The sequence below is a fragment of the Capricornis sumatraensis genome, chromosome 23, assembly GCF_032405125.1.
Source record: "Capricornis sumatraensis isolate serow.1 chromosome 23, serow.2, whole genome shotgun sequence".
NCBI classification, from domain to species: domain Eukaryota; kingdom Metazoa; phylum Chordata; class Mammalia; order Artiodactyla; family Bovidae; genus Capricornis; species Capricornis sumatraensis.
The window spans coordinates 14,631,767-14,657,203 of NC_091091.1; the positions used below are offsets into that span (position 1 = coordinate 14,631,767).

A 25,437-nucleotide genomic window follows, 5' to 3' on the forward strand; every position below is an offset into this window, starting at 1 on the left:
GAGTAATTAATTAAAAGAATAAAGAATGTTAACTCCACCCCTCATTGTAATTAATGATCTGTGTTTTCATGGAATCATTAGTTTATGTGCATGTTAAAGTTAAGAAGCATAGATTTAAAACAGGAAAAGAACACCAGCTGAGAACAGTTTGTCTCCTATTAAAAATAAAATATTTCAAAAAAATAATGAAATATTTATATGCAGCTTAAGACCAGATAGTTATTTTGTTTAGCTAAACAAAAGGATCCAGGGACAGTATGTTTGTGGTGTACAGGTCTCTTCATTTGTTAAATTTATTCATAAGTATTTCATTCATTCATTATTTTAAGTTACAGATACACAGTATAGTGATTGATGACTTTTAAAGGTTATTCTCTATTTATAGTTATTATAAAATACTGGCTGTATTCCATGTTGTATCCTTATAGGTTATTTTATACCTAGTAGTCTATACCTTACTCCCCAAAATTTGTTTTGTTAAATTTATTTCTATCATTCTTTCTGATGGTATTTTCAGTGCAGTTGTTTTCTTAATTTTATTTTCAGATTGCTTATTGCAAGTGTGTAGTATACAGTTGATTTTTGTATTTTTATCTCATATCCTACAACCATGCTGTTCTCATTTAATAGTTCTAACAGTATTTTAGTGCATTGCTTAGGATTTCCTATATATAATATCATGTCATCTGGAATAGAAACAGTTTTGCTTCATCTTTTCCAGTCTAGCTGCTTTTATTTCATTCCCTTGCCTAGCTGCCCTGAGCTTCCCTGGTGGCTCAGACGGTAAAGAATCCACCTGCAATGCGGGAGACCTGGGTTCGATCCCTGGGTTGGGAAGAGTCCCTGGAGGAGGGCATGGCAACCCACTCCAGTATTCTTGCCTGGTGAATCCCCATGGACAGAGGAGCCTGGTGGGCTACAGTCCATGGGGTCACAAAGAGTGGGACATGACTGAGCAACTAAGCATAGCACAACACAGTTGCCCTGGCTGTAAACTCCAAAACAATGTTAAATGGAAGTGGTAAGGACATCTTTATCTCATTTTTGATCTTAGAGCAAAAACAGTCTTTCACCGTGAAGTATGTTATCTCTGGGTTTTTCATAGATAATTTCTATCAAATTGAAGATTTTCCCTTCTAGTTTGTTGAGTGTTTTTTTACCATAATAGGGTGTTATATTTTGTCAGATGTCTTTTCTGAGTCTGTCGAAGTGATCATGTGGGTTTTGTCCTTTATGCTACTGATATATGGTATATTGCACTAACCAGTGTTGCCTTTCTGGGATAAATTCTACTTGATATTGATGTATAATCCATTTTAGATATTGCTGAATTTGGTTTGCTAGTATTTTGAGAATTTTTCTATCTGTAGATATTGGTCTTTAATTTTTTTTTTGATGTTTCTCAATGGTTCAAGAATTAGGTGATACTGGTCTCATAAAATGAGTTGGGAAGTGATCTTTTCTTTCACATTTTTGGGAAGGAGATTGTGAAGGATTGGTGTTAATTCTTTAAATGTTTGGTGATAGTGAATCCATCTGGTCCTGAGCTTTTCATTTTTTGATTTCTGTAAGGTTAATATTAATGTCTCCTCTTTCATTCATGACTTTATTTTAGTAATATGACTCTTACCTCTTTTTTCTTGGCCAGTCTAGCTAAAGATTTGTTAATTTTGTTGATCTTTTCAAAGAATGAACTTACAGTTTGTTTGTTTGTTTCTCTCTTTCTATTTCATTTAGTTCCACTTTAGTCTTTCTTATTTCTTTCTACTTGGTTTGGATTTAATTTGATTTTCTAGTTTCTTAAAGTATAAGGATAGATTAAGGGTTTGAGATCTTTTTTAAAACAGATGTTGCATTTGAGAACAGTTCACAGGAAAATTGAGAGGAAGATACAGAAACAGCCCATATACTCCCTGCCTCTTTACGTGCTCAGTCACTTCCTGTCCCAGTTCTTCTGCGACCCTATGGACTGTAACCCACCAGGCTTCTCTGTCCATGGGTTTTGGCCTCCTGCATTAATTAATGTGTTTCGCCAGGGTGATACATTTCTACAACTGATGAACCTATATTGACACATTACTACCCAAAGTCCAAAGTTTACATTAGGGTTCACTCTTGGTATTGTACATTCTATGGGTGTGGACAAATATATAATGATGTGTATTCACTATTATAGTATAATACATAGTATTTCACTGCACTGAAAATCCATCTATTATTCATCCCATCCTCTTCCTTAAACCGTGATAACCACTGATCTTTTCACTGTTTTCATATGCCTTTTTCAGGATGCCATGTAGTTGGAATCATACGGTATGTAGCCTTAGTTTCTGTATTCCTTTTACAGTTCGATAATTCATTTCTTGTGAGCACTGAATAATATCCCAGTATCTGGACTTATCACAGCTTATTTTTCCATTCACCTACTGAAGGACATTTTGTTGCTTCCAGGTTTTGGCAATTATAGATAAAGCTATAGTACACAGCTATGTGCAAGGTTTTGTGTGGACATATATTTTCAGCTTATTTACATAAATAACAGGGAGTGTAATTGCTGGATCATATGGTAAGAGTATTTTTAATTTTGTGAGAAACTACCAAATTATATTTCAGAATGGCTGTACATTTTGCATTCTGACAAGTTCCTGTTTCTCTATATCCTTGTTGGCACTTATTGTTTTCCATTTTGGGGATTTTAGCCATTTATATCGTATTGTTTGAATTTGCAGTTCCCTAATGATGTAGATATTAAATGTCTTTTCATATGCTTATTAGCAGTCATATCTTCTTTGCTAAGATGTCATAATTGGTAATGTCTTTTGATCATTTTTTCCCTATTGTTGAGTTTTAAATGTTCTTTCTATCTTTTGGATAACAGTTCTTTATCAGGAATATCTTTTGTAAATATTTTTACCCCAGTCTATAGCTTGGCTTTTCATTCTCTTGACCTTTCTTATTTTTCAATGTAGTCATTTACATCTATAAATTTCTCTAAGCAATATTTGGATTTCTTCTTTGACCTGTTGATTATTTAGGAGTGTGTGGTTTAATTTTAACATACTTATAAATTTCCCAAATGCCGTTCTTTTATTGATTCTAATTTCATTCCATTGTGATCAAAGAACATACTTTGATATCTGTTCTTTTAAATGATTAAGGCTTGTTTTATGTTCTAGCAGGCTTTATCCTGGCAAATATTCCATGTACTTAAGAAGATGTGTATTCTGTTTAGTGGTTGTGGTAGAGTGTGATATAAATATCTAGTTGACTCATAAATTTTTGAAATCTTCTGTTTCCTTGTTGGTCTTTTACCTATTCATCGTTAAAACTGAGCTGTTAAAGTCTAAGCTATTGTTGAATTGTCTGTTTCTCCAGTTCTGTCCATTTTTGTTTTATTTTACACTCTATTGTTAGGTGCATAAATGTTCCTAATTTGTTATGTTTTTCTGATGGACTGTCCCTTTTACCATTATAAAATGTCCTTCTTTGTTTCTAGTAACAATTTTTGCCTTTAAGTTGATTTCAACTGATATCAGTGTTGCCACTTTCACTCTTTTATGTAAATTCTTAGATTACTTTCAATTTAATTTTTATCACAGCTTTGTTTTCTATTTCTGTATTTTATTGTTCTCAACTAAGCATGAATTCAAACTTCTGTGTAAAGTTGAAAATAACTAACAATACCCTCAAAAACTGGTTGTCAAATGTTAGGTGGCCTGTAACGCTTAAAAGGAAAAGTATTCTCTAGCGATGATAGGAATGATTCCTGGGAGAAAACTTTCCTAGAGAAACTAGCAAATAAAATTAATAGTTATTACTATTTTATAATGTTTTCTTTTAATAATATTAACAGTGATATCAGTAGCTATCACTTGCTAACAGACCCTGACTATTTGCCAGGCACTGTGTTGATTGTGTTAGCTCTCACAGTAGATATTGTCCTTACTCTACAGTTAAGGAAACAGACTCAGCATATTTTTTTTAATGGAAGTGCATGGGTTTCTAGCAAGTAAGGAGCCAGGATTTTAAATTGCTGAATTTTATGTTACTTGCAGCCAGTGAGTCAGTTATCAGGCCTTATATGGATAAGTAGTAGTTTCATGTACTATAACAATAGAGAGACTGGGAATTTGCATTAATTTGAGATAATGTTAATAAATTACTTTTTATACGTAAACAAAGATTTTCTGTGATTTGATGCTATTGGAATCAAAGCATGTATTTTCCTTCTAGATAATATATTTTACATGGACCAAGATTCAAAGTAGGGTATTTAATGAAAAGTCTTTTTACCATGTCCGCCAATCACAGTGCCACGTAAATTTCCTCCCTTGGCGGCAACCACTGTTATAGATCTCTGGTGTTCCATTCCAAAGTGCTTCTCTTTTTCTTTCTTATCCTTTCTTCCCCTTCCTTCTCATTTCTCTTTCTCTCCCTTGTCTCTCTCTCTCTCCCCCCATCCCATGCCTTCCTTCTTTTCCCCTTCCTCCCTAAACATGCACACACGCATGCACAAAATCTATAAACATTAGGGTAGAGTTAAAGGAACAAAAGGGATAGAGAAATACTCAGTGACTGGCAACTATGAAAACCATTTACATTCCTAGGTCTGAAGGTATAAGGCAGGGGATCTGTTAACAGAACTTGCCAAGAGCTTTGGCTGCTCAACAGGACCTGTGCTCTTAGAGAAAGGCAGGCTGCATACAGCCAAGGTGCCAGGGTGGGGAAATTGCCTTAACGCTGTTACCACTCTCTGATTTCCTAGCCTTTCCACTCATTGTTTGAACACATGAGAAGGAAACGGGCAAGGTTACCTAGAGGATGCAGTTTGTTTGGTCAGCTTCCCAATACTCAAAGCAGGTTGGAGAAAGAGGAGGAGTGAGCTTGGAGAGGCAAACAGAACATGGAGCACACGGTGACATGGAGCACAGCAGGTAGTAGACTATACATCGTGTTCTGTGCTTGCCTTTTTTTTTCTTAGCAATATATGGCAGATATTAGTGTATGAAGAGCTTTTATATTAGTGTATAAAGAGCTTTCTTTCTCTTTGTAGTTGTATAGTATTGTTACATAGATGTATGATTATATAACCAGGCTCCTTACAATGGACATACAGACTTTGTTGTATAATCTTTTACTACTACAAAGAGTGCTGTCATAAACAGCTATGTAAAATAATTTTACATGTGCAAATATTTCTGTAAGATAAATGACTAGAGTGGAATAGCTGTAAGTCAGAGTATGTGCAGTTATAACATTAATAGATACCATCAAACTGGCTTTTGTAGAGATTATGTCTATTTAATCTTCCCAACAGTGTATTGGAGTGCCTGCTTTTTCATTGCCTTTGCCAACACGCTGCTATCAATACAGAACTAATTATATCTGCTGCCTTAGCATTTATCAAAACTCAGCAGAATGTTCACTTAGGTACATTTTTAATGATAAAATTTTATTTGCTGAGAAAGAATATATCATAAATACCTATGAGGGATAATGACTAATAAACTGTCATTCATTTACCTATCCCTCAGGTTTAGAAATAAAATACCCTGGTGAGCTCAACTTTTTATCATTAAGGACTGTTTTATCTATAAGAATTTTTTTGTTTAATACATAATATAGATATGATAATACAGTTGCCCCTTGGTATCCATAGGAGGTTGGTTCCAGGACCCCTGCAGAAACCAAAATCCATGGATGCTCAAGTCCCTTTTTAAGAAATTGCATAGTATTTACATATAATTGATGTACATTGTACTATATTCTTTAAATCATCTCTATATTACTCAAAATATCTAATACAAAGTAAATGGTAAGTAATGAGTTGCCATTGTGCAGCAAATTTGAGTTTTGATTTGGGGAACTCTGGAAATTTTTTCCCCAGATATTTTCCATGTGCAGATGGTTGAATACAGAGATGCAGAACCCTTGGATATGGAGGACCAACTCTAGAATGAAAATATAGTTACACAGCTTTTTAAAAAATTGATTTGTTGTTATTTTAGGACAATTTTTGATTTACAGAAAAGTTGCAAAGGTAGTATGGAGAGCTTGCATATATACCATATGTAGTTTTCCTCTTGTTATTAACACTGTGTATTATGGTACATTTGTCATTCAGTTCAGTTCAGTCGCTCAGTCGTGTCCGACTCTTTGTGACACCTCCCTGTCCATCACCAACTCCTGGAGTCGACTCAAACTCGTGTTCATAGAGTCAGTGATGCCATCCAGCCATCTCACCCTCTGTCGTCCCCTTCTCCTCCTGCCCCCAACCCCTCCCAGCATCAGGGTCTTTTCCAACGAGTCAACTCTTCATCAGGTGGCCAAAGTACTGGAGTTTCAGCTTCAGCATCAGTCCTTCCAATGAACACCCAGGACTGATCTCCTTTAGGATGGACTGGTTGGACCTTGCAGTCCAAGGGACCCTCAAGAGTCTTTTCCAACACCACAGTTCAAAAGCACCGATCCTTCGGCGCTCAGCTTTCTTCACAGTCCAACTCTCACATCCATACATGACCACTGGAAAAACCATAGCCTTGACTAGATGGACCTTTGTTGGCAAAGTAATGTCTCTACTTTTTAATATGCTATCTAATTGGTCATAACTTTCTTTCCAAGGAGTGAGCATCTTTTAATTTCATGGCTGCAGTCACCATCTGCAGTGATTTTGTTATTAGGTTGGTGCAAACATAATTTTGGTTTAAAACTGTGAATTTTAAATCATTATAACTAGATTCAAACACATCTTTATTAATCAAAATAGCCATTACAATCAACACATTTTTGCCAGTAAGAAACATTTATTTCTGTAGTGTCCAACCACTGAGCTGGTTGTCACTGGCTGTCATTGTGTAAAATCCATTTCTCAACCTAATTGAGAAAAGGCTTGTTGTCGTTGCACAGAATAAGAGAAGATGACTCTTCAAAACAATTTTTTTGTTAAATTTTCAGTCAGCTCATGAGGCACCCACTTACTGAGCTTTTTCACCTTTCCAGTTTGCTTCAAATACCGAATAACTGTAGAATGGTCAACATTGAGTTCTTCAGCAACTTCTCATGTAGTTTTAAGAGGCTCAGCTTCAATGATGCTCTCAGTTGGTCATTGTCAACTTCTGATGGCTGGCCACTATACTCTTCATCTTCAAGGCTCTTGATCTCTCTTTGTGAACCACCACCGCACTATACATTCATTAGCAGTTCCTGGGCCAAATGTATTGATGTTGTGAGTGGTCTCTGCTGCTTACAACCCATTTTGAACTCAAATAAGAAAATCGCTTGAATTTGCTTTTTGTCTAACATTATTTCCATAGTCCAAAATAAATATACACAGCAAGTAATAAGTCATTAGCAAGAAAAACAAAGTGAGATATGCACATTAAAGTGATGTATAATATAACCACATTTATATAAGAATGGATTCTAATATCAAATGGCAAAGTTCAACAGTGCAAAACTGCAATTACTTTTGCACCAACCTAATATAATTAATGCACCAATACTGCTATTATTATTAACTTAAGCCCATACTTTATTCAGGTTTTCTTAATTTTCCCCTAATGTCTGTATTCTGTTCCAGGATCCTGTTTGGGATATTACATTACATTTAATCATGTCTCCTTAATGCTCCTCTTGACTGTAACAGTTTCTCAGACTTTCCTTGTTTTTGGTGACCTTGAAAGTTTTGAGGAATACTGATTACATGTTTTATATAACATCTCAGTCAGGATCTATCTCATGTTTTTTCCATCATCTACTGGGGTTATGAGTTTTAGGGTACAAGACCACAGAGATGAAGTACCGTTTTCATCATGTTGCCGACTCTCAGTTACCTATCACCTGTGATACTGACCTTGATCGTCTCAGTAAGGTTGTGTTTGTCAGGTTTATTCACTGAAAAGTTACTCTTTTTCCCCCTCTCATACCACCTTTTTTTTTTTTTAATGTTGTTGCATTTGCTTATCTTTTTTCATCCTTTTATTTTCAGCTCTTCTGAATTCTTTTTTACACTTACCGTGATACTCATATAGTTGGATTTTTACTACCAAATTTAATGCATTCTATTTCTCCTTTTCTCTTCCTCTTTAGTTGATCATCATCTGGACTGAAATGGCTTTTCCTCTCATACTAAATTTTCCCCTGTACTTGTTACTAAGTTTTATATCTTACTTTGCTTTTAAGTGACTATCTTTGAAAAGTCTTAGCTTTGTCTCTTCAAATATTGCTTCTCCCACATTCTCTCTGTTCTCATATTCTAGAACTCTGATGAGAGTTCTGTTAGACATTTTATTTTTCATGTCTCTTCTGTGTTTTTCATCTTTTCGTCTCTGCTGTAGCATTATAATTTCTTCGTAACAGTTACCCTTTTCTCAGATTCTTTCTTGAGCAGTGTCTGATCGGGGGGATGTGAGGTTCCCACTATAAGTTCTAATTGTTTCTTAAATGTGCCTGATCATTTTTTTAATAGTCTCTCGCTTCTTGTTCATTTAGAATTATTTGTTGTTTTTTTTTTTTTTATGATCAGATTGATAGTTCCATTATTTAGCCTTTGGTAGCCTGATTTGTTTTCTTCTGGCTCTTGCCCATGATGCTTGATTTCTCTTAAGAGGGAACTGTGTTTATATTTGTAGGCTATGCATATCCTGAAGGTGAAGGAACTCTAGACTGATTGCATTTGCTGTTGGTAGATGCCAAGGGATGTTGCTAATATGGGATCACTTTAATGTGAGTTTGGGTTTTCTCCCATAGCACAGACAGATTTCTAACCTGAAATCAGCATGCTAATTGACTATGTTTACAAATTCTTAGAAGAAACTCTCCTCCTTATTGTACTTTTCACCTTTTGAAAATAAGACAAAGTTTTCTTTGTTGGCTCATTTTATTGTCCTGTGGATTTTTTTCTAGCTTATTACCCTTTCATTCAGGGTTTATATAACCCTTTTGAGGGTTTGAGGGTAAACTCTGGCTTTGTATGGAGCCAAGACCTAGTGCGACTTGTAAAACTGAGTATTTTACTTTTCCTTGTAATTTTTCCATTGAATAAAAAGATCATCTGTTATCAAGAATTTCCCATTTGGGGGTTTTGTTATTACGCATACCAAGAATATGTCAGTAATATATTGCTTTATTCTTTGCATTTCTTATATACTGGTTAGATCTCATTGATGGGGTTGCTGTGATTTTTTTCTTCAAGAATATTTCATAGATGTTTCTGTGTACTTCTTTTACATCACAACATGAGGTACGTATGTGTACTTGTCTTTCAAAGAGGAAACATTATAACTGACACTTCCAAAATACAAAGGATCTTAACACATTATTAACCGGGGGATTTTTATAGAAACTAATGCCTGTGGCCAACAATTTGTTATGTAAGTAAATATAGAAACATCTCTGGTCAATAACCTTCAGGTAACAAGACATAATACATCTCTGGTCAATAATATGTTAAGAAAGTACTGTGCGCAGCTGTATGCCAACAAATTGGATAAACTAAAAGTAAAGATAAATTCCTAGAACCACAAACGTACAAAAAGTGAATCATGAAAAATAAAAAATGTGAACAGATGAATAAAAAGAAAGGAGATTATAAAGCTCCCAACAAAGAAAAGACCAAGACTAGATGGTTTCACTGGTGAATTCTGGCAAACACGTAAAGAAGAATTAGTACCAATCCTTCTCAAACTCTTTAAATAGGATGGATTCCCAGACTCATTTTATGAAGCCAGCATTATCCTGATACCAAAGCCAGATACAGACACTGTAAGAAAACTACAAGCCAATATCCTTGATGAATACAGATGTTAAAATTCACAACAAAACATTAACAAACCAAATTCAACAGCATATTGAAAGATCGTACACCATGATCAAGTGGGATTTATCCCTGAGGTGTAAGGATGTTTCAATATCTGCATATCAATCAGTGTGGTATACCACATTAATAGAATGAAAGATAAAATCTTAGTATCTCAATGAATGCAGAAAAGTATTTGACAGAATCCAACATCCTTTCATGATAAAAACTCCCAACAAATTGGGTATAGAAGGGTGTACCTCAACATAATAAAAGCTGTATTTGACAAACCCACAGCTAATATCATACGCAACATACCCACTAAGATCAGGAGCAAGACAGGGGTATCTGTTCTCACCACTCCTGTGTAACATAATACTAGAAGTTCTACCCAGAACAGTTAGTCAAGAAAAAGAAAGAAAAGACATCTGAATTGAAAGGAGCCGACTTGCCACCGCCGCTGAAGCCTGTGCGCCACGCGATGGGAAGCCTGTCCGCTGCAGCTGGAGAGCAGCCTCCTCGCCGCAGCCAGAGGAGAGCCCGCAGCAGTGAGGACCCAGCACAGCCAAAGAGAATTTAGATTTTGTTTAAAAATCTCCATTTCAAAAAATAAGACACAAGTGAGTGGGAAGGTATCTCTTTACTCATGGATTGGAACAGTTAACACTGTTAAAATGTCCATACTACCCAAAGCCATCTATATTGTCAGTGTAATCCCTTCAGGTTCAAGGGCATTTTTCACAAAAGTAGAGAAATTAATCCTAAAACTGTATGGAAATACAAAAGATCCTAAATAGCCAAAGCAGTCCTGAGAAAGAAGAACAGAGTAGGTGACATCATATTTACTGATTTAAACTTTATTACAAAGCTATTGTAAAGCAACATGGTACCTCAAAATGGATTAGAGATTCAGTTTCTTTTTTTTTGTCTTCACTGGCTCTTCACTGTGGCATGTGGGCTTATTTGCTCCATGGCATGTAGGATCTTAATTCCCCAACCAGGGATCAAACCCATGTCCCCTGCATTGGAAGATGGATTCTTAACCTCTGAACCACCAGGAAGTCCCTAGAGGTTTAAATTTAAGACCAGAAAGTGTGAAAGTTTGAGAATAAAACATCAGAAAGTTTCCTTGACATTGGTCTTGGCAATTATTTTTTTTGAATAATTGGATATCTATTATAATTATTTTTTGGATTTTTTTTCTTCATAAGCAACAGAAACAAAAATAAACAGATTGGACTATATCAAACTAACATATTTCTCCACAGCAAAAAGAAACAGCAAAATAAAAAGATAAACCATGGAATGAGAAAATATTTGTAAATCATTCTAAAGCCTCTATCTTATAGGGGATTACTATCCAAAATATATAAGAAATTCATACAACTCAATGTATGTATGTGTGCATGTCTGACTCTTTGCAGCCCTTTGGACTGTAGTCCACCAGGTTCCTCTGTCCGTGAGGTTTTTCAGGCAAGAATGCTGGATTGGATTGCTACTTCCTCCTCCAGGAGATATTCCCAACCCAGGGATTGAACCCGCATTTCATACATTACAGGCAGATTCTTTACCCTCTGAGCCATCAGGGAAGCCCCCATACAACTCAACATCCAAAAACAAAACCCACACACAATCTGATTTAAAAATGGATGAAGATCTTGAAAATTTTCTGTATAAGACATACAAATTGTCAGCTGATGTATGAAAAGATACTCAGCATCACTAATCATCAGGGAAATGAAATGTAAAAACCACAGTGAGATGTTGCTTCATGCCTGTGAGAATGACTGTTGACAAAAAGACAACAAATGTTAACAGGGTTGTGGAGAAAAGGATAGTGTGTTCGCTGTCTGTGGGAATACAAATTGGGACAGCCAGTATGGAAAACTATGGATATTACTAAAAATATATATTCTTTTAACTATCGTGTGATCCAGCAGCCCCACTTCTGAGTATGTATCTGAAGGAATGAAATCACTGTCTGGAAAGATAACCTACACCCACGCCCCACCCCCACCCCCGTTCACTGCAGCATTCTTCACAATAGCCAAGATACGGAAACAGCCTGAAGGTCCATCGACAGATGATGAAGAAAATGTGTGTGTATATGCAGTAGAATATTCGGCCATTTAAAAAAAAAAGGAAATGCTGCTTTTGCAACAACATGGCTGGATCTTAAGGTCATTGTGTTAAGCAAAATAAGTCAGAGAAAGAAAATACTATATCTTCTCACTCAGATGTGGACTCTAAAATACCCAAATTCAAATAGAATCATTGGGACTGGTGGTTGGGAAATAATGGGAGATATGGTCAAGGGGTACAAACTTCCATTTAAAAGCTGAATCAGTTCTAAGGATCAGTGTATGGTATGGTGACATAATTAACACTGTATTATATAAATGAAGGTTAAGAGAGTAGATCATAAGTGTTACCACCACAAAAATGTTAATTATGGAAGAGGATTGAAGTTTTAACTAACCTTATTGTGGTAATCATTTCTCAATAGATATTATCAAACTATAGCATTCTAAACCTTCAACTTGTATATGTTATGTTTCAGTAATATCTCAGTAAAGCTGGAAGAAAAGTGTAGTTGTCTTTTTTTTTATGATAAAACTGATCAGTGGACACAGGTGTTATCACCTGATCCATCCAGTAGTGTTCCCTGTCAGCTTCCACCTGCTGGTTTTAGCATTGACTGATAATTTTTTCACTCACTACCTCCAGATTTATTATTTCATTAGATGGTACAGAAGGATGATACTGTAATTCTCCATTTTTGTGTGTTTGTTAGCTTAGAATACTTATTAAAGATGAACTGAGAAAGGGTTGCTAAGTCAGAGTGTGAGCTGCACATACACTTTTGCTGGATATTACCAAATTCCCCTCCATAGGTACTATACCATTTTACATGTATCAGCAATGGATGAGTCTACCTGTTCGCCTATAGCTTTGCCAATAGAATGGCTAATGTTTTAGTTTGTCAGTATAATCTCTAAGATAAGAAAAGCTTTTATTTCACAGTTTTAACTTAACATTTATGAGTGAGGTGGCTAAACCATTGGAAAGCCAAAAAGAATGTTGTTTGAAACAGGGTACTAAATATGCATTAAATATATTTTCCCCAAATTTAAAGAAGTTTTTCATGGCTTCAATTTAATAAGAATTTTATATTTTTAATGTTTTTCTAAGCTATCAGCTACTCTCTAATAGTCTGTACTGTTTCCTCTAATTCCACAGCCCTCTATTAATAAATCCAAGCCATTTACACCTGACTGCTCTCATAAAATATATTGTTGTCTTATTTCATTACTTGCAAACCAGTTTAGACTTAAGAATTCAAGTACTTTCTTCATATAAATATAATTAAGAGTTTCTAGTAATATTTACACTTGGCCATTAGAGAAGTGTTTTTGCTTTATATCTAAACTCCTATCAAAATGACAATTTAAAAACCGAAATCCTACTCCATAATGATTCAGGCTTTGAGTACCTTCTGGTGTTAAAGTTTGTAGTTAGCTACCTCATTATATCTTCTTTGGCCCTCATTCATATACCCTCTTATGAAGCAGATGACTAGTCTACCTTCAGTAAGGATTTCTTGTATTTATTGCTGGATCACTTCTAGCCTTATTCCCTAAGATTTAAATATAAATTTATTTTAATAAGTATCTTCCAACAGGGTAAACCTTTTTGGGTGTACCCTATGTATAAATACAGGTAACTGAATTATAGGTCCAAAACACAATTATAGAATCTTAAAATTTTTTTGACATAATTACTAATTATAGCGTAGTGTCTTCTCTTTCTCCATTCCCAGATTTCTTGGCTCCATGAATTTGCCTCTTCCTCCTTGTCCTAGACCTTTAGGCAAAAAAGATCTGTCCTTTATTTCTTACCTAAGGTTTTCCTGAAACAGTCTATTTTTATACCAGAACCTTATTCCATAAATTTTTCCTCAACATCCGTCTTGGATTATACCTCTATTCCAGAGTTCTATTATACTTAGTATGCCATTTTTGAAAGAACTAATATCTGACATTACAGCGTAACATTATGTCCTGTATTGAGTTTTATATGCATTAATTTTTCAGAAAAACTCTGAAGTAGATATTATTTTCATAATCATTACATATGTAGAAATTGAGGTCCAGAGATAGCATTTTGTCATAATTCACACTGTAGGCCCTACTGAATCCTCACCTACCTTGTCATTTTGCCTCCTAAGGAGCCTACTGTGAGTTTTTCATATAAAGGGGAAAAGAAAATTAAACAGTAATGTCAGGTTGACTTTCCTTGGGGTATGGTTACCTGAATTTTATGATAACCTTTTGTTATTCTCTAGAAAGTAGTTTTTCTTATTAATAAAACTATATTCCCATCATGGAAAATTTTTTAAATATGGATATGTTTAAAGAAGAAAAAAGAATATGTAATAACAGTTCCTTGGCATATATGTAGTGTGTGCATAATTAATATTGCCATCTGTTTTTATGTATTAATGATAATTGGTAGTGGTCTTTCTTTTGTCATGACTTAACTTTTTCAGCTTTTAAGTTTGAAATTCAAAGAATAATCCTTCAGGCATGGTTTCTCCTAAAAGCAGACAAAACATTTTTTCTCTAATAAGGTTTAATATTTATCATTTTTAACTCATCTCTCTTTTATATTAAGCTGATTTAATATAGAGAGAAAGATTGATGCTTTCTCTCTTTTTCTATACTTACTTTGGATACAAAATCTTGTGGATTCTATTCTGGCTTATTCTGACTTTAAATATTCTTAGTTTTCCTAAAAGATCATATTCACTTTAGCATGTCTTTCACCAGAGACTCCCACCTATTGTGTCATGTTTTCAAAGATCCAGCCAACTTTGTATCAGTAACTCTTGATAGCAACTAGCTGTTTAAAAAATATATAAGCCCTTTGAATAAAATCTTTTATCTCTAGTTAGAAAGTCTTTTAGCATAGACTTTTCAGATCAAAGACTTCAAGGTCAAGATGCACTTTTCTTGATTAGTACATACATACATACATACATACATACAAAACTCCTTGTATCCTTACCCTCTCTATAATCTTAAAATTTTGTTGACATGTATCTGTATAGTTTGTATGATACTATCTTAAATTTGTCAGTTTTCTATAAAGTTTTCCAGTTGTTTAATGAGTATTTATTGTTTGTCCCTAACTAGATTGTAGCTCCTTGGAGGCAGAGGCTAGTGTATTAAATTTTGTTTACATTTTAATGCATAGTAAAATTCTGTGTGTACAATAGGTGCTTAATAAGTACTTAGTAGTTGACTTTATAGCCCTCATATATTCTATGGGCTATTCTATTCTAATGAGGAAGAATTTAAGCTTTCCCTTGGCACAAACTATGTACTCCAAACTACTTTGATGGTCTTTAGTTACTTTTCTTAGTCATACACTATATATATTCACACACACATATATACACACACACAAATACACTGAGACCATGGTACTCATCTCCTTTGACTCTGAATCTTTTTTCAGTGTTGCTTATTTTGAGGGATTTGGGGTCAGTTATTATTAGTTTGGTTCAATAAATAATTGTCCAAAATATATCCTTCTGTTTACAATCTAATGACTAACTTTTTGTTATTAGGCAAAGTAACTTACAGCCTGAGTTTGCAGGATGTTTGTTTTAACATTAAAAAAATAGCAATTAAAGATGAAACTTACATAAGCTTGTCTGAGGCTCCTAGATCTTGCCTCTGGCGTGTTAGTGTTGGAAACAGATGAACGCTAGAGAAAGAGTTAAAGCTCTTTACTATTCCATCAAAATTCCCACGTATTTTTAACTCTTAGTTGAATTGGTGGTTGTGATACTGTTTCTTAACAATGGATAGAGTCAAATACTTGCCACAGAGTGCTGCAGCTAGCTCCTCTGCCATTACATTCTAATGCCCTGTAGAACAGGCCAAAGTGCCCTGATGTACTGCCAAGTACCATGTGCTGAAGATAGCTGGCACTTAGAGTCCCTCAGAGTGGTACCAATCATCATTAAAGAGCATTTTTTAAGCACCTATCTGTACATGGTTCTATCCTAGGCACTGTACAAAACGAGTTAAACAGATATGGCCCCTGCCCCCTGGGAGTTTTCAATCTAAGATGATGCTGACATGGACAGACATAAAGGATACTGAGACAACTGAACAAACACTGAACAAGAACATAAAGTACTAACATTATGCACAAGCAAAGGGGTAAGTGCATTCTGTGGGATAGTGTGTGAAGGAAGCTTCGTGAAACATGAACAGGGTGGGGTAGAGCAGTTAGTCCACTTCTATCAGGTTAGGGTAGTTTTCATTGGGAAGTGGGATTTTCATACAGATTTAGTCAGAGTAGGGGCAGTACATTCTGGAAATAGTGTGCAAGGAAAGAAGTTTAGAACTATATTGTTAAGACTCTTGGTGGCATCCAAAATCTGCAATTCTGGATACTTCTGAACCTGAAAGTGGGGTTGATCATTTGGCTTAATGTTGGCATTTGAGTTGGATCTGAATCAAAGCTAATTCTCTGCAATCTCTCTTATAAATTTGGCTACTTAATAGAAACCTTGGAGTTCATGGAAGCTGTTACCTTCTCAGGAGCTTATAAAAGGTTACCTTGCGAAGCATTAAATTATGTTTTGTGCAGCATTTAAAAATTATTTTTCAAGAATTGGTCAGAGATGTTTTTGAGGATACCTTTCTTCCCCAAGAACGGGCCTGGGAATTCTGGGTATGACTATAAACAGTGCCGGGAGATTTTGAACACTAAGTATTACCTGTCCTTCAGTCATTAATTCATAAATTTAATAACCTTGCATACACAGACTTGAATTTAAATCACAACACAACAATTACAATATATCTACTTTTGCGGTGTCTGCCAGATAAAACTGATTATTTCTTTTCAGTAGACTTGGACTTAGGAGTTTCCCCAATAGTTTTCAGCTCAGTTTGATGTCACTCAAATCTGAAATGTGAAAATCTGAACTTACCCAAAACATTAGGTATAGTTATTTTCTTTACAAAAGCTTTTTAGCTTTATTGTACAAAAGAATTCACAATAGATTTTCTTTTAATTCATGTTTCCCTAGCGACCTTTTATTCAACAATTAAATTGTTGAATTTTCAAAACTTGTATTTATACATAGCTTCTCCAATTGCCATTGATTATATAAATACAGTACTGTTGGAACTTAAGTGATGAAGCCAACTGAGGTATTAAAAATTCATTAATGCCTTCTTAAAATACTAAAACTTTTTTATGCCCTTACATATTTAACTTGTGATTTACATTTAATCATACTTCTTCCTCTCCATTAGAATTGAGGTTTTCAAGGGCAAGAGTCTTGGCTTTCCTCATTTCCTGCAACTGTTTGCGCTGTAATCTTAACAATGAGAAGAATCTAGTGACTGTTACAGTTTTCCTTTTATGACCTGAAGTCATGGCATAGTAACACATGATAAGCTTCCTAATAAGAAAAGTATTATTGCGGGACTGCATCCGGAGGATTTTGGTGATTATTCTTATTCATCAAATAAGATATTCCTAGATAATCTTTAGCTGTCAGAAAGAAATACCTGGCAGTTTATATTTCTTTGGTAATGTTTACCACTAGGCGTTTACTCTGCTTTAAAATACTAAACTAATCTTGTACTAGTCTGTCTGAAAGAGACTTGAGAGGTTTAGGCAAAAAAAAACTTAAGACAAAAGCCTAGACAGAATTTTGTCAGAAAAACTGGAAATAGGAATTATAAAATGCAGCTACTGTCTTCATTTAATCCAGCATATCTATTGCATATGACACAAGGGATGAGTAAAAAATTTCCAGAAGGAAGTATGAGTGTTTGTTTGTTTAGTTTGTACAGAAAGAATTCATATCTAATGATTTAGAAGAAAATTGAAAACCGAGCTTATTGTTTTGAAACCTTCTGAGATATTTAAAGGAAAGAATTCAAACATCTCTGTATTGTCCGTGTTCATAGCAGATAAAACTGGTAGTGGTGAATTACTTCTTAGGAACTACGTTTTCATTTAAATGACCTATCACTTTGCTCCATCAGTAGATCTTCCCAAGCGCCCTTTTTGAAAAGATAGGGTGTGGGAGGAGGTCAGTTGGAAGCAGGTAAAATACCTTCTCTTCCAATACATTCTGATTCTGACTATGTAGAAAATAGTGTCATCATGACTTGAAGTCTCATCACTTCATACAAAATAATGAAAAAGGAAGACCTAGAGATTTTTGTACCATAGTTTAAGTACCTCAGTAGAAAGTTAAGCAAATTTTTGAGAATCATAGGAATTTGGGATTCATCAATAAGCAAAATAAAAAGGTTACTTTAACTTTGGATCTTGTGTTCTAGTTCAGGAGCCAGAACACTTTTTCTGTTAAAAAACAGTAAATACAACTGACCCTTGAACAGTGTACGGGGAAGGGTTGCCAACCCTCTGTGTGGTTGAAAGTCCACATATAAACTTATAGTCCTCTATCCACAGCTCCTCCATATCCCTCCGAATCCACAGAGTCAACCAATAGAGGGTTATATAGAACTGTAGTATTTGCTGTTGAAAAAAATCTTAGTATCAGTGGATCCATGCACTTCAAACTCGTGTTGTTCAAGAGTCAACTAACTGTATTGTAGGCTTTGCATGTCACCATTTTGCAATAAAACATTATTTACAAAAACAGCAAGGTGGATTCAGCCCAGGGCCATAGTTCCTCAATCCCTATTCTAGTAGGTAGAAACAATAAGGAAATTAGAGTATGTTAAGTGATAGATGCTTTGGTAAAAAGAAAAGTAGAGCTGAGTAATCAAATATGGAGTATGAAGAAGTAGAAGGTGATGGGATGGGCCTCACTGAGGTCAAGAAAAAGAGGAGGAACCAGGAAAGGAGACTGAAAAGTTAGTGACTGGTGAAATAGAAAGAAAACCAAGAGATGGTGAAGTCCTGGAGATGCCATGAAGAACCATATATTGGGAAAAGGGGAACATCTGTCAGATGGTGGTGGTATGCCAAATAAGAGGAAGGCTGAGATTAGACCACTGGATTTAGCTGTGTGTAGCTTGTCAGTGACCTTGAGGAGCAGTTTGGATGGAGTGCTTTCGAGAGAGGATTGAAGGAGAAAAAATGGAAACTGAAAAGTCTTTTGAGTAACTTTGTTGTAAAGGGAGCAAATAAATGGAGCAATGGGAAGAAAGGATCAAGAAAAGAAGTGCTTGTTTGTTTTTTAAGTAAAAGAAATAATGACATGTTTGATGACAATAATCCAATACAGGGTAGGGGAGAAATGCTGTAGGAGGGGAGGAGTGAATTGCTGGAGCCATGTCTTTGAGTTGGTGAGGGGACGGGATCTAGAGTGAAGGTACTGACTTCAGATAGGATAGTTGTGATGCTGGTAGGTGGAAATGTGCTGTAAAGAGACTGTAGTTGTTCTCTTGTGGTTTCAATTTTCTGATTAAAGAATTATCAGTAGAGAATATGAAAGCTGAAGTTTTGAAGTTTTATGTATACCCATTGGCTTTAACTTTTGGTACTAGCATTTCAGGGATCTTTGAAGACTCACTAAAATTTTTTTTATTGTGCCTTCTGAGTTATAAACTTTACCCAGCAAATTTGTGTGTTTTAAGGGTTAAATCCTACATTATGAGGCTGATTAATGATACATGTAATGAATGTGTCACACAATGCCTACTGTCATGTAGAATGTAGAGTCAGTATGCACTGCACTAGGCTTACTTTTTGTCTTTGGTCCCGAAAGATAACTTGTCATGATTTTAAATGTTATGTAAGTTAGACTTTAACAATAGTAAGTTTATATGCTGAGTTTAAATCATAGGTCCCTTTGACATCTCTCCTAGTGTCCTTTCTTCTTTACAATATGGTCTCTTTGTATACAGTGATGAGTGATATTACTGGCTCCAGAAATCAGGAACTATAAATTAGAGCTCCGTAGATGGATACTTGTTCTTGTAGTGATTTTATCATCATATTGCTGTGTGAATTTCTTTGTACACTGAAAAATATATTGGCTTTGTATACAGCATTCTCTTAGAGATTGCAAGCCCTCAGGGGTAGATACAGCTCTTAAATATTTCTGAGAAAATGTATATAGAGAGCATTCAACAAATATGATGGTTACTAAGTCAAGATTTTTATGATATCTTAGTTAAACTTAGATATTCAGTTCTTTAGGCCTTGCTCTAAATCAGTTCTGGGGCTTCTCTGCTATTCTAGGAGATTCTGGAGCTAAATTATATCAGGCTTAATGGCAGTTATTAGACTTCCTCCAAGTGTAGTTATTCCAGATAACTACCAGAGGAGGTAGTAACCAGAGTTCGCTTAGTAAACACATAATAATAGAGGTATAATTGGCACATCAGCTGTTAGAATGCCACAAAACTGGCATGATCATTAAAAGTTGATTGTTAAGAGAATAACGCTCCACTAAATTGGATATCAAAGTAAGATAGACTTGTGTAACTACAGGAAAATAGCCTTGGTTACCTTTACACACTATCAAGGAAGTAGTAAGTGAAGTAAAAAAAGTGACACTCTGACCAAGTATGTGGCCAATCTAACTGTGGCCGGGAACTGTTTATGGAGAGCAGGTAGAAACGCTATGTCAGTCTATAGTCTTCAGTGTCACTAAGAGAAACAAGAGAACGATTTTCCTTTATAAAAATCAGCTGTGTTTGAGGCTTTACTCTTAGGTTTACTAGGTTTACTATTAAAGATAAAAATTTGAAGAGGTATTTCCTAGGGTTTAGGAAGTGAAACAACTATTCATGCAAATGACTAAGAAATTCTAAATCTATTAAATCTAGGTTATAACTGTTATAATAAAAGTGATTTCTAAAGCATCAGTGCATTCAACTTCATAAAAATATTTTGTATCTGTGGACACTGAACAGGTCTTTTTTTAAAATCTGTCTTATGTTGAAACTCTGTTTTCTTTATATTATAGGTCCAGTTGTTTATGTCTTGGATCTTGCAGATAGACTGATCTCAAAAGCCTGTCCATTTGCTGCAGCAGGAATAATGGTTGGCTCCATCTATTGGACAGCTGTGACTTACGGAGCGGTGACAGTGATGCAGGTTCACTTTTATTCTATCAGATGATGTTACTTTTGATATGAAAATCTACTAAATAGATTTTTGTTAGGAGTTTTAAAAATTATTATTTTGACCAAGGAATAATATTCTCATGGCTTAAAAATAAGAAAATATTTTAAAAGCTCTCTAGGGGAAAGTCTTCTTACTCCTGTCCTTCACTTGCCCAGGTTCCCCTCTCCCCAGGTAGCCACTGCCTAACCCAAACCTTCTTCCAGACTTTATTTGTGCATATGTAAGAATAAATATGTTCTCACATACACTATTCTTTTCCTCGCAAAAGAAAACATTAGAGCTGAATCCCAGTGAATTTTACAGATCTTTTCACAAAATATGGAGAAATCTGAATAGCATTGTTTGTATAGAATTTCAGCAGTTCAACAGCCAGTCTCTTGTTGATCAGTCACTTAGTTACTTGTTTTTTGCTATTACAAAACAAAGCTACAGTCATTGTTGATAGAAATTAGAGACTTAAATTTGAAGATTTACTTAGTCCCAAGCCCTTGACTCTTCTCTCTTTATACCTTTTCCTTAAAGATTTCTACCTATCTTAACCATGAGTTTTGTGTTCAGTTTTGTCTTTCATCTTAATATTTTCATAAAATCAGTCCTATAACAGCAGCATGGCCTTTCTCCTTAAATGACTTCTTATGACTTCACACCTACTATTGAAATCAAACTTGTCTTTTCCTCAGTTTGAAGTCTAAATTTATTCCCTGTTATATTTTCCTGTCTTTGATTCTTACAGTTATTTTCCCTTCTGCTCAATAAATAGCCTACATTCTTAGGATTACCTTTATTTTTAACTCTTTCTGTTGCATAGCCCTATATTCAGTCCACTAACCAAGTCCAGGCAATTTCCATTTTGATATGTCTTAACATCTGTGACTTTCTTTCCACTGTCTTTAATGCCTGACTTACTATCAGTTCCCCCACCCCACCCCCATCATACCTGGATGGCTAACGGAGCCTCTTGATTGTTTTCTTTAACTTCATTGTTTTTGTCAATCCAACCTTCTAAATGAATCTTCCTAAAATAATACCTTTCAATATCTTTCCTCAAAGCTTAATATCACCTCTAACTTAAGTGATCAAATGATTGTTTCATAACTAATTCAGTAAGATATAACTTGCCTTTCTTTAATATAAATTAAAGAGTATGTGAAAGAAAAAGGGATCAAGAGATTATCTGTAGTATTCTAGAAACTGCACGTAACCTATCTATGCCTGGTCAAGAGTGAGCAGCCCTTCTGGTTGCTACATTAATAATCATGATGAGATGGGATTTGCAATGCTTCTTTATAAAATGTTGATGACACCTCAGAAATCTGGATATAGTCACTGGAATGAATCACAAATCATTTGTCACAGGATAGTGGATAAAGATTGAGGCTCACTGACTTGAAAAAGATTTCATTTCTTTAACGTGATTTGTTATGCAGTGTTCTCCACAATCTTAACTTGGAGGCCTATTGGGCTGCCTCCTCCAAGGCATTCTAAGTTATTTAATTTTTGCTGTATTCAGGCCTTGCTCTTCCTATTAACAGGTATTTTTCTTGAGAAAGTAGAGACTATCTGATATCTAGGTATCCCCTATATAGTATATATGCAGATATTAACTTTAAAAGCTTTCATAAATAATTATTTTTTTAATATGACCAGTTCTGCCAGGTAATAACAGGTTTGTCTGGCTGATACTTGCTCTGCAATAATTTATTAAACTCCAGTAATGAGAATTAGTATATCAGTAGATCAAGGAAGTTCAGGACCATTCACTCGGACTGACAAAGACCTGAAAACTTAGGAGATTATACATTGTTTAATGTACAAATACATTATATAGACATATATGCAGATGAGGAAGTTAAGGCCCTTTTAGACTGAGTGATTTCTCTTTAAGGCCTAACTGACTATAAGTGGGATGGCTCTCTTTTTTTTTTTTTGAGGAAAAGTTTTTAGGCTAGCATAGTCTTAAAAAATTATAGTAATTGACGAGACACTTCAACAACAGGAGCCAATTAAAGGATACAGTTTGTATCCCCTAAAAAGGGCTATCAGCTATATTTTGGCATTTTGAAGCATATTGGTATGATTCATTCAAAAAATAACACAGATCCATAAAATACCGAACAAATTGAAAGACTGAACAAATTGAAAGCCCTGATCCGCAGCCTCATGGAATACAGCCTGAAGCAAAGTGTACCTAAGTGAGCAGCTGGCAAACAGTAATAAGGTTAGATAAACAAATGGGAAGAATGCAAAAGCCTCATTAACAGTATTTTAATTCTGTAAAGGTGAGAGGCTGTTTGAAGTTATGAAAAAAGTCTTGAGCTAACTCTTGAAGAATAATTTGGACTGGTATAAGGGGAAATGATGTGAGCAAGGAGACAAAAATGAACATGTTAATGGTGACAGAAAAGAGCTAAAATGATAATACATACATACACGTGTGTGCGTGTAAAACGTGTTATACCATTCAGAAGTAACCTTCACGTGTACTGTCTCACTTGAAAAGATTTTTTTTTAGCCCAGAGAGAGATCAGCTGTGATAGTAGGTAGATACTGTTGTGCAATTTAAGAGTATTTTTAAGGCTTTTTATCTTTCATCAGAGTATTTGGTAGCAATCATGCCCCCTACTCCATCAGCAGAATTTGAGATTTTCTTTTTAACACTTAACTATTTTTTTTGTTGTTGTTCTCTGACTGCTCTGAAGTTCAAGTAAATCAGATTAAGGAATCAGATCATTATTTTTTCCCCCATTCATTCGCATTTATTTCTTCATGAACCAGAACCAATCCTAGGTTCAATCCCTGTTCATCGTAAAGACCTTGAATAGCCCCTTCAACTTAAATTTCTGTCAAAAAGAGAACATGATAGTTAACTTCCCCCCCACCCCCCCGGCACCTGGCTGAGCACCTTCCAAGCACTGATGCACATAATTCTTGCAATAGTCTTGTGATAAAGATACTATCAGTTATTCCTGATTTACAAATTCAGAGAGCCTATATATGTCCAATACCACACAACAGGGTAGAAGCATTAGGACCGCTGTCCCTAATCTAGGGCTCCTTAAGGGAAACTTGGTTCTAAAAGCACAAACATTTTTCCTGAAACAATGGAACCTTAATATCCACCCTAGGTCCACAATGACTTCTTGTGACTTCACACTCATTATTATTGAAACCAAACTTTCTTTTCCTCAGTTTGAAGCCTAAATTTATTCCCTGTTATAATCTCCTATGTCTTTGATTCCTACAGTTATTTTCCCATCTACTCAATACATAGCCTACATTCTTAGGATTACCTTTATTTTTAACTCTTTCTTTGAGACTTGCTGACCAAGTCCAAGCAATTTCTGTTTTGATATGTTTTAACATCTCTGGCTTCCTTTCCACTGTCTTTAGTGCCTGACCTACTGTCGTTCCCCCAACCCAGCCCCATCATGCCTGGACGGCTAGCGGAGCCTCTTGATTGTTTTAACTTCATTCTCTTTGTCAATCCAACCAATCTGCCTCTAGTGTAGAACCCCCACAGGATTGACTGTTCTTAATTATGTTACATTTAATTATCCTTAATGCTAAGAAGACTTTTTAGTTCATCACTGTTCCATCCTGCTGTTTAAAAGTAGGGTTCTGTAGGAGGTGCTTTAAAGGATCAGACCTTAATTAAAACTCTTAGCTTTTCACCTTTGATTAACTGCAGGCCTGGCTGACTATGGAGACTAGCCTACAGTTTCTCTAAACCACAGGCCTTGATTTTATATATGGATAAGAAATTCTTAGCAAAGGCATTCTATCATTCCTGAATCTAACCTCAAAATTTAAGTCTTGAAAATAATCTCTTTTTCTATCTTAGGGCATAAAACCAGAATGTACATGATTCTACACAAGGTTTGCTGGTTTCGTTTTGACCAAAGTTAAATCAGCCCCATTGCTTAATTCAGCTTTCGTTTATTACCCTTGACTCTGACCTGTGGTAGCGGGTAGTATGACACTGCAGATGTTACACTAGTTCCTTAACATCTGCGTTTGTACACTTGTTTGATTTGGTTGTCTGTCACCTCCAAAAGATGTCTCTTTAGTTCACTTTTTATTTCCCAGCACCGAGTTCTGTGTCTGGCACATAATCAATATTCAGTTGAATGAATGCATGCGAGTATGCATGTAATAGTCAGCCTCAACTTCATGCACAAAGCATGCCTCTTGAGCACACATGGGAAAATGGACTTTTGCTCACTATTTGCCCTGTTTCCTTTTTTATTTCCTCATCCTTAGACACCTGTTTAGAAGATTTTTACTGATACCCCCGATGCATAATAAATTTTCCTTTACTATATATAGCCCATACCTGAATACACACTCTGCTTTATATTTTTAAAACCTAAATTCTAAAAAGAAAACATAACCCAACAAAGGAATTTTTCAGTTTTCCGAGTTTATTTGCTAACACTGCAGAAGTATTTATATCACATTTAGTTATAAAGTGATCATAATGTTAAAAATAACAAAAT

The 25,437-nt window shown here is 35.2% G+C and overlaps 1 protein-coding gene across 1 annotated transcript in view; it reads left to right on the forward strand.

Moving 5' to 3' along the window:
* Positions 1-25,437, forward strand: part of MARCHF5 (membrane associated ring-CH-type finger 5) — a 53,980-nt gene that overhangs the window by 22,583 nt on the left and 5,960 nt on the right. The window contains exon 3 of the mRNA XM_068961392.1: positions 20,781-20,911. Within this exon, the coding sequence (XP_068817493.1) occupies positions 20,781-20,911 (131 nt within the window). The remainder of the gene's footprint in view (positions 1-20,780; positions 20,912-25,437) is intronic.